This window comes from Phallusia mammillata, chromosome 5 (assembly GCF_965637545.1).
Source record: "Phallusia mammillata chromosome 5, kaPhaMamm4.hap1.1, whole genome shotgun sequence".
In the NCBI taxonomy this organism is placed as follows: Eukaryota; Metazoa; Chordata; class Ascidiacea; order Phlebobranchia; family Ascidiidae; genus Phallusia; species Phallusia mammillata.
Window position 1 is genome coordinate 6062808 of NC_137256.1, and position 16753 is coordinate 6079560.

The 16753-nt window shown below is 34.5% G+C and overlaps 3 protein-coding genes across 6 annotated transcripts; all 3 read left to right on the forward strand.

Annotated features, from left to right (window-relative positions):
• Nucleotides 1–434: 434 nt before the first annotated feature.
• On the forward strand, nt 435–7956 carry LOC145230344 (GDP-perosamine synthase-like). 2 transcript variants are annotated; one of them, XM_080095751.1, is made up of 11 exons: nt 437–595; nt 733–908; nt 975–1138; nt 2839–2972; nt 3081–3171; nt 3730–3855; nt 3984–4124; nt 4688–4826; nt 5874–6019; nt 6268–6372; nt 7144–7956. In XM_080095751.1, exons 1-11 carry the CDS (start codon nt 550–552, stop codon nt 7175–7177), a joined length of 1302 nt encoding a protein of 433 aa, XP_079951877.1. In that variant the 5' UTR covers nt 437–549; the 3' UTR covers nt 7178–7956. The 2 variants fall into 2 exon arrangements, with proteins under 2 accessions (XP_079951878.1, XP_079951877.1); XM_080095752.1 differs by lacking the exons at nt 4688–4826; nt 5874–6019; nt 6268–6372; nt 7144–7956 and adding an exon at nt 4241–4457 and having other exon boundaries at nt 435–595.
• Nucleotides 7957–7990: 34 nt separating this feature from the next.
• Nucleotides 7991–10596, forward strand: LOC145230350 (thymidylate kinase-like). The gene is made up of 4 exons (XM_080095759.1): nt 7991–8117; nt 8737–8936; nt 9821–10009; nt 10288–10596. Exons 1-4 carry the CDS (start codon nt 8003–8005, stop codon nt 10408–10410), a joined length of 627 nt encoding a protein of 208 aa, XP_079951885.1. The 5' UTR covers nt 7991–8002; the 3' UTR covers nt 10411–10596.
• On the forward strand, nt 10461–16730 carry LOC145230345 (acyl-coenzyme A thioesterase 9, mitochondrial-like). 3 transcript variants are annotated; one of them, XM_080095754.1, is made up of 9 exons: nt 10461–10768; nt 11511–11669; nt 11836–11913; nt 12628–12843; nt 13245–13424; nt 15464–15640; nt 15918–16005; nt 16073–16226; nt 16284–16730. In XM_080095754.1, the coding sequence occupies exons 1-9, from the start codon at nt 10608–10610 to the stop codon at nt 16349–16351; spliced, it is 1281 nt and encodes a 426-aa protein (XP_079951880.1). In that variant the 5' UTR covers nt 10461–10607; the 3' UTR covers nt 16352–16730. The 3 variants fall into 3 exon arrangements, with proteins under 3 accessions (XP_079951880.1, XP_079951879.1, XP_079951881.1); XM_080095753.1 differs by lacking the exon at nt 11836–11913 and adding an exon at nt 11956–12033; XM_080095755.1 differs by lacking the exon at nt 11836–11913.
• Nucleotides 16731–16753: the final 23 nt, after the last annotated feature.

Here is a 16753-nt window from a genome sequence, read left to right on the forward strand (position 1 = left end):
TATGCCTGCAACCTAAACGATTGTTCAGAGAACATGAGAAGAAGGATCTCTTTGTTTTTATTTGTTGATTCGCTTCAGTCACTCAACCAATGATTGGCAAAGTGACAAAAGTTACTCAAGCATGAAAGCAAAGCGGTCAAAAGTTTGATGTTGGAAGCGATTGGCTCTGTTAATTGATAACTTTTTAATTTGGTGGGAATTTCGAAAATTATTTTCGTTGGGCCTTTACATAACAATAAATGTCTCAGTAAATGCTGTTGTTAGTTTGAAATCATCGTGTTAGTTCCTGTTAGTATTTGTTTGTTAGCAGTTTAGCAAGAATTTAAAAAAGTCTTGACTAAAAGTGAATAACTCATGATATAGCAAAGGGTACGACTTTGCTACTTGTAGGCGGTTTAAGAAATGCGTTTCAAAGGCAAAAATTAGTTAAACCAATTGTGACAACCTTTTCATTGTTGATTTTTTTATAGTTAGGGTAGGGTTGGAAAAGATTAATTGACATGCACATTTATAAAAAGGTATTACATTAAATTAAGACGGCCGCACGACATGGAATGGGCGAATTCAATGGTACCACATGCCTGTTTTTTTATTGGTAAGTTTTAAATGAATTTTCTAAATCGAAGTTTAACGTAATGTCAAAAAATATGAAGTGGAACACTGAACTATTTTCACTAAACTCTCAAACCCATTGTATAATTTATGTAAAATAACCACCTTGTGTTTTTGCAGATTCCACTTTGCGCACAACTTTGGAAGGACTTGAAATAACGGCATACAGTTCGGAGGATGAACGACAACAACACCTTGCTCAAGAAGACCTTGAGAGATTGTGGCTAAATCCAATGGATGAAAGTTACATACTCCCTTGCTTATCTGTTCGATCTGGACTGGACTTATTTTTAGCGGTAGCAGTTTTTGGTTATTTGCTTTTTTGATATATATCCTTTTTTCTAAAGTTATGTGTGTTTTAGGTGAAAAATTATCCACCAGGATCAGAAATCATCATGACTTCTATCAATATTCCATCGATGGTGGCTATTTTGCGACACCACAAGCTAAAAATTAAATCATGTGACATGAATATTAGTACATTAGCACCTTCTTTATCACAGCTGGAAGCACTCATATCTCCAAGGTTAGTTCATGTAGTAAAAAGATATATATTTAATTTAATTTAGAAGTAATGCCTGTTAAATGGATATTTTGTTTAATTGCATACAAAATCTGAAACTGTAGTTTATTATTTGTTAAATTATTTTAGTTTATTTTCTACAAATGCTTTATAAATTAAACAACTAATTGGAAATTTGAACAAAAGTATCACTGCCAGAGAACTTGCGTATAAAGAATACATTATGCCGACAATTGAACAATCACTGGTGCCATAATCAGTGCAGGATTGTTGAAACATCTGCACAATGTATTCTTTATACGCAAGTTCTCTGGCAGTTATGTTATTGAATAAATTACACTTTAAGTCTGTGTATAGTGTTTCTAGTTGAAAATGGTTAAAAGTATAATTTCCTGCCTTAGTTTTGTTAAAAAATGGAAAATTTACTTTAGTCAGTATGGTGCAGAAATATTTAAAACAAAAACAATTGTTTAAGCAGGGTATTCGTTTAGTATTAAAATTTTTGCCAGTTACCTTTACAACCCATAATATGTGTACACTATCAGTCAGATATAAGTCCCAAGGGAGGAATTCACTGGTTAATGATTAAGGCGGCAGAGCGGGAGTGCTCAGCTTGAAGTCCGGACAGACGTTTTACGAGACAGTCGTTTGGGTGATTAGAAATCAGCTGTTTTTTTGTGCGGCAATGCTGTGTCGTTTTATTGAGTTATCACGCGCATTTTCAGTTTTGGTTAAATTTTACGCCTAACACGTAATTTAAACTCGATAAACGTACTTCGGTTTCGTTTATGTCAGGCGTCGTTGATCAACATAAATATGAAAAAATAAACTTAACTTTTTCAAACGCCATGATAAATGGTCTTTAAATTCTCGTTGTCAGCTTGGCCGTCGCATAACCACGGGTCACTAAAGGTCAACTTGTAGGCATTACAACACAGTTACGAATTTTTCGTCATAACGTATCTTCTTTATTTTTGACAAATCAATTCAAGAATCAGTACTTAAGTGATGTATAAATTAGGCTGAACGGTATTGTTAAACACTAAGGACTGCATGCTGTTAAAAACAGTGTCAAAAGATCATTAAACGGTCGTTTTTGCGAAACAAAGTTAAGTGAAAAACAAGTTGTTTTGTATACCTTTGTAGCAAATGACTTTTTATATAGTGTCTAATATAACAGTTAAGGCTTTTTAGGAAAATGTGTGTTTAAAAACTGAACTTAAACGACAATATCAAGGTCAAAGCAAAAGATTAAATTGAAAGTATTTTCCCCGTTCTTTTTTCACCGATTTTTTGTAATTATATGACAATAAGGATGCAAAAAGAATACGGACAAAAACTTTTAAAGTTAAGTTAATGCTTTGTGAAAAATTTGTCCTTAAGAATCTAAAAGTCACCGCAACATAGGTTTACCGTATATCTGCATAAACACGCGTGTGGGGACCCATTAGTTTTTGCTTGCAAAAACAATCATACATGTAGATACAATTGTGTATAGTATAGTAAAATGGTAAATATCGTATAGAATATATAAAATTGAAGTATATCAGAAAACCACTTTTCTAGTTATAAACATTTTCTTATGTAGTAGCCTGTTGCCATTTTATTTGATACAAGCACTACTCATTTGTTCAATTTAAATCATCCTTCCTCAGATGATAAAACAATAACAATAGCTGTTTATGCACATGTTCATTTTCTAGAACTGTTGCTGTGCTTGTTGCACATGTATATGGAAAGAGATTTGACATGCAACCTGTTGTGAAAATCTGCAAAAAACACAATCTTTGTATTTTGGAAGACTGTGCTGAAGCTTTCTCTGGCTTAAAATACAAAGGTTTAATTTTGTGCATAATATTTTTTGTGTATTTTTGTTTATATAATTTTGTGCTCAGTGCTAATGTAAACTATTGCCGACAATTTTTATATTTACGTTGTATTTTAGGTCATCCAGAGAGTGACCTTGCGTTTTTCAGTTTCGGCGTCATTAAGTTTGCAACGGCGTTTGGTGGATCAATTGTAAAGATAAACAACAAGTAACCTTTATGCCTTGTTATTTCTTTTAAAAAAAATTAATAATGAATATATGTACGAAATTTATTATTGTCATACATCAGTGTGGTCCAACTTTATTTTGTTGCGGGCCATTAAAAATCGTTTTTTTATTATTTTGTTGCGGCCATAACAACTTACTTCACGGGCCAAGGTCTGAAATTTTTGCAGGTAAAACTTTTTTCTGGCACAAACATCAGGGTGACTGTACACCATTTTCAATCAATAGATAATTTTATTTTCATCTTTTATAGTTACATACCAAGTAGCAGCCATTAAAATCATTATTTTTCTACTTTGGTGTAAAAATGCCCCAATGGTTTGTTGATGCAAGAACCCTTTATTACACATAACAATGCCCTGTCATGCATCACAATAGGATATTTTAGAGCATTTTGTGTTGCTTAACTTTCACATTTTAGAACATTAAAAACAAAAATTATAGTTGTCATTAAAATGTTGGCGTTCACGGGCCAACAAAATTATCTCCCGCGGGCCTGCAGTTGGACCACGCTGTCATACATAATCATTTCCTTCACTAGAGAATTGTACAAAGAAATGTGTGCTTTGCATGCAACTTATCCCATCCAACCCCACATGGAGTATGCCAAGAAGCTTGTCAAGTATTCTATTATGACATCCTGTTTCAACTGTCCAGCGATTGTCAGGTATATACAAAGTTTCATATCAAATGTTACTTGTATGTTACCAAGTTTAATAACCAATTCCAATTAAAGCAACATATCTGGTTTAAGCCTTGGATGCGAAAATTAAAAAAAACCTATTTTTCGTGTAGGTGGGGTGTTTCAGCTTTTAGAATGATCGGAATCGACCACAAAGAAATTTTTGTTCCAATGCTTCGAGGATTTCCGACTGGATTTTTCAAAAACATTCGAAGGAGACCTTCAACTGCGTTATTAAATAACCTCGTTTTAAAGTAAGATGTGAATAATGTACTATATTGTTTATTATGGCACTCTGGTCCTTACTCTCATTTTATTCATGTCACTATTTCTTAGATAGCAAATAAATTAAATGCATTTATAAATTCAGAACACCAAATCATGACTGTGACTCCTACTTCGTACCAGGGACTTGGCATGAACTTAGTACTCATCCACAAGGTTGTCATTTTATTGTTGGGGGGAAAAATCGAAACACCCCCCGAAAAACATTCGTGCTTATGTGTATGTTTTTTTCTTTTTACAAAGACGCATGTTTTTGGGATCGATTTATTAGCATGTGTAGGATTTAATTTCTTGACAACGGTTATAAGGTCATTGGATACTGGACTTTTAGTGTCACATAGACAAAAATAAATCCTCATATTGTAAGGGGCCAGTAGATGACCCCAATCCGAGTCCTTCTGAAACCCAATACATTTATCAATGATTTTGTTTTTTTCTAAAAACTGCTGCTTACAGATCCTTGGCATTTATTGTGTAGCAAGCATAAAACAATCAACCAATGTGTGTTTAATAACTGGTTGGGTTTTTGTAGGTTGACCGATTTTAGTGAAAATGAAATTTTGACTGCCAAGCGAAAAGGCGATTACCTTGTAAGACAATTACCCAAAGAAGTAACAGCACTTGGCCAGGAGGCAGTTACTGTCAATTACTGGCTTTTCCCCATATTGGTGGTAAGTTATTCTTCAGTGTAATGATATATGTCTCGCTTGACAGTTTAATACATGTAATGCCTGGGACAATGTTTAAACCAGGTGTGTGCAACCTTTTTCGTCGGTGGGCCATATTACCAATTTCGGACATCAAGCGAGGGCCACACAATTTTTTTCATGTACCGTATTTACATGTATTTTTTACCCTACTGTTGGTGCGACTTGCATGTTAATATCATGTCGATACTATTTCCACACCCCTGCGTTTTGTTTTATTTTGCGTTTAAAATCAATTTAAAATGTTAGGTGCAAGCAAGTTTCGTCGCAACACTGCCTTTCACAACAAAGTAATTGTTTACTAGACATAGAGGTATATTACGTCACATTCGGTATCGATATGCAACAAGCACCTAGTGCGAATAGAAGACCATTGGTCTGGGTGAATTAAGTAAAATGCGCTGGTTTAGCTTATTCTTGTTACGTATTGCAACTTAGGAGATTTACGGAAAACTAGCGGGGATTTTTTGCTAAAATGTGCATTTTTACTCTGAATCAGAGTGTTTTCGAGGGCCACACTAAACGGCTTGGCGGGATGGATTGTGGCCCGCGGGTTGCACACCCCTGTTTTAAACTATATGTATAGTTTCAGTCGCATAGATAATTTTATACTTACGTAAAAAAAAATAGATTCTGCTAACTTTAATTTGCCAAGCTTTTATGCAATTAACCACAACAAACACTTAAAAGGGAATAATTTTTTTCTAAAAAAATCATAACCTACAGTAAAGATGGGCAAACCTTCAACAATGTCTATTCTTTGTAATAAATTAATAACTATCAGATTTTAATTCAAAAACTCCTTGCTACATAAATGGGGTTTAACTCATACATTGCACCAGGTCACTCAAAAAAATACAAATTTTAATCCGGCGCCGCTGCTCAAAAGTTGCTAATGGACTGTGGTCTGTGGACCGTAGGTTGCCCACTCTTGACTAACAGTTTGGGATTCAGTATGCATTTAAACAGAATTGGGGATTACTTAAGATCATCTGTATAATTTTTCTGTAGGAGCAACCAGTGCAATTTACTCAATGCTTGTTTGACTTTGGAGTTGACGCAACTAGGGGAACCACCCAGTTGCAGATGGTGTTGAGTGATGTTGGTGATGATAAGTCTGCCCAGTCAACGCCAGAAGAATGGCTACCACATACCAAGTAAGAGTTCCTTCCTCATGTAGCAATTATACTGAGAAAAAGTGACCATGGGTTCCTGCTGTGGAAGCTTCACTGAAAAGTGACTTTTTAACTTTGTTTCACATTTTTGTACAAATTTGAGGTTACTGTGTAACTATGCCTTGAAAAAAGGTCTCACTCCACTTTTGTAGAAGATAATTTTTTTTTTTTTACAAATTGTAAGCTTATTATTGAACTAAGAGAAAAAAATGCTTGGTTCCACTTTTTAGATTTATTATGGATCATGTTGTGTACCTTCCTTGTCACAAATTGGTGCCTTACTCTGAATTGGACAAAATAATTGTTGCTTTGCATCGAGCTACCGCCAAATTGCAGTAAGTAGTTTCTGTCAGTGTTTTCCGCACATTCCAGTAAGTCTCAACTTCAATTAGGCAATCTTTTTTTAAGGAGTTAAACAATTTTTATTTTTAGAGAACTGTATGAACAGAACATGTTGTTAAATAAAGTAGCACTACTTGTTTTTAAATTATTACTTTTCTATGCGTTGCTGTGGCACTCGTGTATTTCAACAGATTTTTTTTTAATTTTTGTCCTAAACAATACCTTACTTACTTCCTTGTTCCTTTCACTGAATTAAGCCAGTTCACATGGCATGAATCATCAATCAAATGTTTTTTCAACAAAGATTTGAAAACACCACACAAACACTGCACAGAAAATGATGTCACTATTTTTGAAAGAATAGCATCATTCCTATTCTTAATTCATGCCCCCATGTTGTAAATGAAACATTACACTAGGTAATTTCATGTACAAATCAAGATTTTCATTGAGCGAATAAATTTTGATTGTTCAGATTTTTTACTTAACTTCAACTAGAGATGTTCAAAGTAAAAAAGCTTGGTGTTCTAGAATCATTGTTTTAAATGTAGAATATCGAATCCAGTTCTTACATCATCAATAATATTGACAACAATGAAAGCAAAGCAGAATTTGACTTGAAATTTTACTTAAAACACCCATAACATTAACTTTTTTTAACAAATGACTGGCCACAGTCTGAGATTCACAATGCCTATACAATTAAACAGAACTGATTAAAGAGAATACATTTGACGCAGTGTGTTTGTATTTTTTGTTTCCAGATGCAAAAAATTGGTTCTTCCAATATTTCCTTGATGACAAATATATCAACCAAACAGCCTCAAGCATTCTGTGCAATAACATGAAGCGATTTCTCATTGCATTGTTGAAATGGCAGCACTGTGATACACGCTGACTGTGACATGGACATTATCTGTCATTGTTTTAATCCTGGGTTTATCTTCAAAAAATAAACATGATTCACAGGCACAGACCCAATTGGTGTTTTTTGTTTCGACTATTGCGATTTAAAATATTTGTCTTTTGGCATTCCAATGGAGGTGCTGTATCAATATTCTGTGCTTTTAGACATGTGATGTGTTTTTAGTTTTTTCCCTCCATAAGTCTTTTTGAAATTTTAACTTTTGTTGTGGATTTGTAGATAAGAGATTTTCAGATTTTATTGTAGTTCTTCTATATGTTGTTTGAGAGATTTTCAGATTTTATTGTTGCTTATCATTGAAAATGAATACATGTGTGAATTTAGATTTTCTGTAAATTTCTGTTGTTTCAGTGACATTGTTTTAGAACAACTCTTGTGCCTGATATGTAATGTGTTTTTCAACAGTTTTGTCATAGCATTTTCTTGCACTATTGATTTTTTCTGTTCAAAGAAACTACAGTACACAAACAACTTTGTATGTCTATTTCGCAAACAAATTTGTATGAAGCATACAAAGTGCTTGTCAGCTATTATTTTTACACAATTGTGTACTTACATTATAAAATTGATTTTTTATGTCTTCTGCTTGTATTTTTGAGCCACACACAAAGAGTTTTTGTACGGTATATGCAAATAATACATTGTTCTTTCAGTGAAATTAATGTAGGTTTATTAGGGATAGGGATATACCTGTTTAAATGACTGGCCGAGGTGCCCTTATTGTTTTGGAAGGAATAGACCGAAGTGGCAAATCTACACAATGCAAGATGCTTGTGAATGCTTTGTCGAAGGCCAAGAGTATGAAATTTCCAGGTAATGTTGTTTGTTTGTTTTTCCATAAGACCCAGGTTTTGTGCTGAGCTGGCAACACCTGAATGTGTTATATTCACACTGAGTCTGCTGTTGAGCTGCCTGTTTTTATTGCAACGTCGAACATTGTTTGTTTCATTTTTGACTTAGACAATAAGTGATTTTAATTTAGTTCAACCCATCAAGTTCCATGTCGCTTGTTCCACTGGACAGGAGCAAATGTCACAAGTTTCATGCTCGGGAAAACACAAGTGACTGAGGCAAGATTAGAACCCACAACTGTGTGAACTCAAGGCAGTTGATCTATGGTCTTAGCTTGCAAAAACCAAACTGTCAAGCTAACTCCAACTATAGAATACCTTTAGATTCTCTTTGTCCAGAGCATTGATGGATAGCATTATTGTTTTGCTTTTCGGTAACATTTTAGAAAAAACATCTTGCAGATCCCCTGGAACTATTGCTTACAATAATTGTTAAAATGTCTAATATGAAGGTTTTTCTTATACACAACCTCTGTGATGTGTTTTTGTGCATATGTTTTACCTAAGTCGTACTAGAAATACACAACAAAACGAAACTTAATATCTATTGCCACTTAACAAAGAACGAAATAATTTTACAGATCGAACAACGGCTACTGGGAATAAAATTGACCAATATCTACAACGCAAACTTGAACTGGATGACAATGAAATTCATAATTTGTATTCTAAGAATCGCTGGGAAAAGGAAAAAGCAATGTTAGACGATTTAGAAAAAGGAATAACGCTGGTTGTGGACCGTTATGCTTACTCTGGTGTTGCTTACACAGGAGCAAAACCAGTGCGTATTGAAACATTTTTATGTCGAACTATTCAATACACTGTTTCTCATTTATTTGCCATACCACTCACTTATGCACTTTTTATCAAAATAAGGCAACCGTTTGCCCTCAAACGTTGACATAATTAGGAATGAAATTGCCAAGTTAGTGTTTTACAGAAACTTGTGTTCAATATCATCTTCATATGCTGTCAGGGTATAAATAAAGGTTGAGAATGTCGGATTAAAACGTACAGAATATATTGTTGGTCGAAAACAAAACTGGACTATGTCCAATTTTGGATATTTTTACTTTTCTGCACCTTAGGTTATTGACATTGCTCTTTCTCTCTTTTTCATATCCTTGTATCTTTAAGAATTGGGCAGATAGCTGTGAAGCTATGTCCATATTTACTAAGTACTAAACTGGTCTACGTCCATTTTTCAGTGGGCATAGATGACTTTTAATGTAAAATTTATAATTAGACCTGCACCATACCCGAGAACATAGACCAGTGGTTCTCAACCAGGGCCCATGGCCACAGGTGTTGGGCCCATGGCCACAATTTTCTTTTTAAACCGCATAATTAAGTGTTTGTTGCCTATAACTTTAATATCTAATTTAATCAACCATTTCACACACGATTTGTCTATATTGAGGTTTTTCACAATTGTAGATTCTTTTTTACTCTATTCGGCCTATTTAAAGCTGAAATTACTACCGAATTCCAACACAGATAACCATTTTAATTTTTTAAGAGGGCCACAAGGCCAAAAAGTTCCGTTTAGGGGGCCACAATCAACAAAAGGTTGAGAACCACTGACATAGACCTTAAAAAAATGTAGATTTGGCCTGGTGTACAATACATATAAAGACTGATAAATCCAAGTTTTTATAATTGCAGGGGTTTGATCTTGACAAGTGCAAAGAGCCTGACGTGGGATTACCTCAACCAGACCTGGTATTTTTCTTGGATTTGAAAGTGAACACTGCTGCCAATCGAGAAGCATTTGGTGGGGAAAGATATGAACAAACTGATTTTCAGAAAAAAGTGTATGCGAATTTCCTCAAACTGAAGTCAAAAGAATGGCAGGTACTATATGTTAAAATTACAAATTAGAGATAGACCAATATCAGTAAGACTGCTACCAATTATTGGTACTTAAGTCGGACGTTAACCGATATTTAAAGCAGATATATGAAAAAAATATAATCGAACGTAACCATGTAAAAACAAAACTACATTAAATTAAGCTCAATCATGGCAGAATTTTTTTTTTTTTTTAATATCGAATGATGTATCATGCAACATGTTTTGTCATTGTGAAAGTTTGTATTTTGGAAAAAGGGCACCTTTGTTATCTTTTTTAGGTTATCGATGCCAGTCGTTCTATAGAAGAAGTCAACCATGATATTCTCAACTCTGTCAATAATATTCTTGGAAAAGTTGAGAAGAAGCCAATTGGCAAACTGTGGGCAAAAAATAAAATATGAAAGTTATTTTTTTTTCAAACTTATGTTTATGTTTTCTATGTGCCACTGCCAAGTTTACAAATTTCCTATTCTTTTCACATCTCCTCCTGATCAAAAATACTTGTTATAATACCTGTACTTTTTGTTTGCCTCCAATTTATAGTAACCGTTGCAACATTATATATTTACACATTGGTTTTGATACAGCTTACAAATTTATGTGTAATTTTAATATGAAAAAGCTGGTAACTATCTGTTCTGTTGGCTTAAAACTTCTGCCAATATGCCCTCTTCAAGCGGCCTCCAGAAGAAATATAATGTCAATCCAGGATATAAGAAATGCTCTAAGAAAAGTAGTTGGAGCTAGCAAGTCATTTAGGTAAGTCACATTTTTTGTTTGGTTGGTGTGATGTTTCTAAGTTTAACATGCACAAAGATTAAAAATATATTTTAAAGGAAACTAATCTTGAAGTTGTAGTAAAAAAAAGTGCTTGTTGTAGTAAAATCTTTAAGAACACTAGCTACAGAGTAAAAAGTAGCTTTATGAAAAGTAAAAACTTCATGCACACTGCTTTCAAAACATTACTACAAATGCTACTATTGATTGCAGATGACCATTGTTTTAAGGTTTGTTTAATCCAGTGGTTCTCAACTTTATACTGGTCGCGTAGCACCTGATAATTTTTTCCATCACCAAGTACATACCACATAAACCCTGTTTGGATGGGTTGACCAAGATAATTGCATATTCTTTTCGACTAGGATAGCAATAAATGTGAAGGCTAAGAGTTAAGAATTCTTCTTCACTAGGCTGGCATAGTAACCTAAAATAATTTACGGGTATAAGTTCAGGCTGATTAATTGAGTCAGTTGCAGTTCTTGATCTTGCTTAAATTATGTATAGCTTAAAGTTACTCACATACCACCTGGAATGCCTGTGTACCACTAGGGGTATGCATACCACGGGATGAGAACCACTGGTTGAATGAGTTACTTTGAATAACATTTTCGAAAATAATAAACACCTTGGATTTTCTGCTAAACACCTTGACTCCTTACTTTGATCAACTGACTCGTTACTTTGAACAAAATATAGTAACAGTGTTTCAAACTGTTTGTAGTGATGGAAAGCCTGACCGATCCACTTTGAGCAAATACCTGGTGGGTGATCAGAAAGCATTGACCCCACGACATATGAATGACAGTCGTCAACATGTGTTGATTCCACTCTCTGACAAATCAGTGAGAGAAAAATACCTTAACGGACATGGATCTATCAGGTACTGCATGGAAAAGTCATTATGTTGAAACACATCTTGCACTAAAACACACATCACCACAATTTGACCAACAATAAACGAGTTTATTGCTTCTGATAGTGCACAAATTCATTTTTATGCATGACAGCGTTGACTTATCAATTGAGTTATAACTTTTTGGTGATAGGTTTGGCCAACTACTTGAAAACTTGGACACGTTTGCAGTGCTTATTGGATATGAACACAACAAACCAATGATTTCAGAGTAGGTAGCATTTTTAACACTCAAAACTTAACCTTTGTGCAGGTTTGGTATTTTGTTGGAAGATCTTGACCTTCTGGCTGGCTCAATTGCATATTTACATTGTGACCCTCAGACCTTATCGTAAGCAGTGTTTATTGAATCTTTCTTCATGGTTTGGAATTATCTTACTGACCTAACATTTAGGACAGCTTTTTTTGAAAAATAACTATGCATTTGGCTTGGTGAACAAAATATTAAGACTGAGCCGAGTCAGAACCTGAGTACTCGGTTCCAAGCAGTTGCACAAACTGACTTAAGCATTAAATTTGCATATTCATGCCCTGCTAGCACACAAAACTAGTGTTTGAAAGGGTATTGAAGAACAAAAATGACTGTTTTTTAAATGCAGTAGATGGTAGAAAAACACATACTTCTGGGCCCTGTACAGCTTAATACACTGCTGGTGACGTAAAGGACTTTGGAAAGGTACAAACATAGCCTGGAATTGGAAATGTTTGTGACATCACAATGCACCAAGTCTGCTCGACCGAGTACTCAGGTTTGGTGTTTGATCAAACACAACATTTGCAGTTTTGGCCCATCCCTAGCATTACAACTGCACTATAATATTCATCAAGCCAAGAAAATTAGAAATTAATGCAGTACAGCTACACTTACTATTTTTTGTATTTGGTGTGTGTGTTGTTAACAGATAATGTACAACAAAATTTACAGTACAGGAGAAAGTCCTTTAAGTATCGTCACTGCCATGGTGGATGAAATCAAAATTCACAAAGATAATGTCACTGACAATGCCGACATACACATGCGCGGTCATGTGACCTGGGCTGGAAAATCTTCGTTAGAAATCTGCATGTGGCTTCAGCAGAATGATAAACCCATATTAGATGCACAGTTTGTGATGGTGGCCAGAGATCCAGAAAGCAAAAGGTAAAATTGGTGTTGTACAATGGAAAATATCAAATATGACAAGATAACTTTTGTAAACTTTGGAACAGTTGTCTACTGTATTAAGGAAATATTTTTTTTTAGGTCTACTCAACTATGCGATACAGGCACATCTTTGGCAAATATTAGTTGACATTACAATGTAACAAGTAGCCAAAAAAATAACCCCAGCAACTAAAGAAATGGTGTAAATTTACCATTTTTATCCGGCATATTTTTTAAGTGTTATATTTCAGTTTGACATTGTTGCTATCTAAATGGTCAAAAATTGTTACATAATAATTGCATCTACATCCCATTGAAAAGACTGCTCCTACATAACAATGAAATACTTTGTGACTCTGCCATAATAAACAAAATGATAATAATGATGTTTTGTGCAGAGCTGCAGTGGTTTACCCACTTGAAACTGAAAACTCAGAGGAAGAACACTTCATTTCTGAAGGGGAAAAACACAAAACACAGAGATTAATGGAGGCAAAAGAGTCTTTGCTTCAGAAACCACCCACCAATGAAGAGCAACAGCATATTCACAAACTTTTTGTTAATACCCTGGATCCCAGGTGCATACTTTGTGTAGTTGTTGAAATATACTTGTGTATAAATCAGAATGTTTAATTTAAGGGCTTGGTTTTTTTAACTAAAGCCTTTAAATGTCATAAAAGCATTAGGTTGGGAAGGTTGCATTTTTTTAAGTTGCAATATATGCATATACTTGCTGGAAGGACAAAATGAAACATACTAACAAGGCATGTAGTCTGTCTTGATTTCCTGTTTTTATTATGGGTCCCCTTCCTTGAAGGGGACACATCTTGATTTTACTCGATTTCTTTTTTTTTTTTTTCTTTTTTTTTCTTTTTTTTTTTTTCTTCCCTGAAGTTTGTCCACCCCATTTTGCCCTGAAATGTTTGATGGATTTGGATGAAACTTTCACAGATGGTAGATATGGTTATGTAGATGTGCCATTTGTTTTGTTTGACTCGATAGCCCCAGTGTTTACCCCACTAGCCCCCTAAAATGGGTAAATTTTGAACAATGTCCGAATTGGATGAAATTTGGACAGTTTGTTCATTGGGCCATTTTAGGGCATCGTTTGTTGTGTTTTAACCTGTAGCCCCAATATTTACCCCACTAGCCCCCTAAAATGGGTGATTTTTTAAACAATGTCCGAATTGGATGAAATTTGGACAGTTTGTTCATTGTGCCATTTTAGGGCATCGTTTGTTGTGTTTTAACCTGTAGCCCCAATATTTACCCCACTAGCCCCCTAAAATGGGTGATTTTTTAAACAATGTCCGAATTTCATGAAATTCGGACAGTTTGTTCATTGGGCCATTTTAGGGCATCGTTTGTTGTGTTTTAACCTGTAGCCCCAATATTTACCCCACTAGCCCCCTAAAATGGGTGATTTTTTAAACAATGTCCGAATTGGATGAAATTTGGACAGTTTGTTCATTGTGCCATTTTAGGGCATCGTTTGTTGTGTTTTACCCTGTAGCCCCAATATTTACCCCACTAGCCCCCTAAAATGGGTGATTTTTTAAACAATGTCCGAATTTCATGAAATTCGGACAGTTTGTTCATTGGGCCATTTTAGGGCATCGTTTGTTGTGTTTTACCCTGCAGCCACAATATTTACCCCACTAGCCCCCTAAAATGGGTGATTTTTTAAACAATGTCCGATTTGAATACAATTTGGACAGTTTTTTCATTATGCTATTTTAGGGCATCGATTACTGTGTTTCACCATGTAGCCCAATATTTACTGCTTAAGCCACCTATTGTTTATAAAACGTCCGATTTGGATGAATTTTTGATAGTTTTTTGAATTTGGCATTTGTAGCTGTCGAATATTGTGTTTCATCCTGCAGCCCTAATATTTACCCTACCAACCCCCCAAAATGGGTGAATTAATCAACAATACATTTTGACAGTTTGTATAATATGCCGTTTTGAGATGTCAGTGTTTTATGCTATTTAGGCACACAAACTTATAACAATGTCTCAATTGCATGAGATTTGGACAGTTTGTAATTTACATAACTTCTTTTTTTAAGTAACACTACCAATTACTGTGTTTGACTTTATAGCAACGTTTCTTATGGTTGTCTGTTTACAACTTTGCGGTTTTGGGGACCCATGAGTTTCTGCCTGCAGAAACAAATCAAGATTATAAAAAATGTTGGCTAATATGGGACCCAATAAAAATAAATATAGAGAATATATTACAGTTTGCAGAATAGATTGTAGTGTATATGCTATGGTAAAATGTGCTAAGCCACCCTTCTAGTTGTACAATGTAATAAACACCAAAACTATAATGTGACATATCTCCTTTAGGGAGATCTCTCCTCTATTTTTTTAGGTAAATACCAAACTACAAAACAATTTCCTGACAAAGCACAAAAGGGTGATAAAACCCCTAATTGTATGACTAGAGACTGGCACCATAATGATATATTTAAATGTCAAGCATAAAAGTCACCAGAAGAACATGCACTGCTAATATTTAATACCTAGGAACAACACTTTATTTACTGTGATATTTATCAAACAAATTACTCAAAAGTTTTGGTGTTAGAAAGTGGATTATTTTATGCAGTTCCAAGTCCTTCCGAAGTCGAGTGTTGCCTCCTGACAGTGTTTGGATGGAATCGACCAAACTGAAGAATGCAATTATCTGCTTTCCTGAGCAAAGAAATATTCATAACAAAGTTTTTGGTGGTTTTCTGATGAGAAAAGCCTTTGAACTTGCTTGGGCAAATGCCTGCGTTTTTAGGTAAGATGAAGTAGGTAAAATGTTAACACTTGTTTTCTATAATTAATGAGTGTGTACATATTATATGCAAATCTGCTGATGCAACATGCCGCGACAGATCATTAAAATTTATAGGTACTATTTAAATTGTTACTTAAAACATGTATGGTATTGGGGTGAATATATTTAGTTGGATTCTAATAATTACAAAGAGGTAGAAACAGCTATATTTAATTTAAAAATACAGATTTGACCCAAATAATGATTGTAAAAGTTACATATGTTTTTGGTTTTACAGCAATAGTCGCCCAAGTGTTGCTTTCATGGACGACATTTTCTTTCACTGCCCTGTTCCTATTGGTTCTTTACTTCTGATGTCATCTCAAGTAAGTGACAACATTTGTCATGGTAAACAAATGTTGACTGTTTTATTGAAAAGGTTTTTTCTTTTAGATAAGCTTTACTGAAGGCAAATACTTTATGGCCCGGGTTAATGCTGAGGTGATGAACACTCTGACAGGGGAATCGAGAACCTCGAATGTTTTTTACTTTACATTTACGTGCACTAAACCTAAACTACCCGCTGTTAGTCCAAAGACATATGGAGGTAAGCTTAGCAATTCATTTATTTTTATTTTTTTGATTTTGCCAATTTGTATTTTAGAATCAATGCTGTATCTTGATTGTATGCGTCGGTTCAAGACCAAAATACTGCCTCGGAATGAGCTTTAAGTATTGCCTTGCAGTGAGATTTGTGTACATATTATATACTACTGCTTTTATTGTAATCTCCACTGTGACTATCAATTGTTTTAGTGGTATTTAACTTCAAGCTTTGGAGCAACATATATTTTTAACGTTCATTTATTTAAATATGCAAACATTTAAAATCGTTCAGCAAGAAACAAGCCAAGGGTGCCACAATTACACCACCAGTTTTAACAGCAATAAACGAATGTATGATAATTTTTCAAAGCAGTACAGTTGCTCAATGGAATTTACCCCAGTATAAAAAAGACAATTGCACATGTAACACTATAGCGGACACCAAATAATTACAAATGTAACCATTTTCAATTGTTTCAGTTGGTAATAAAGAACTGTACGAATATTTGCTGTTTAAATTTAAACCAA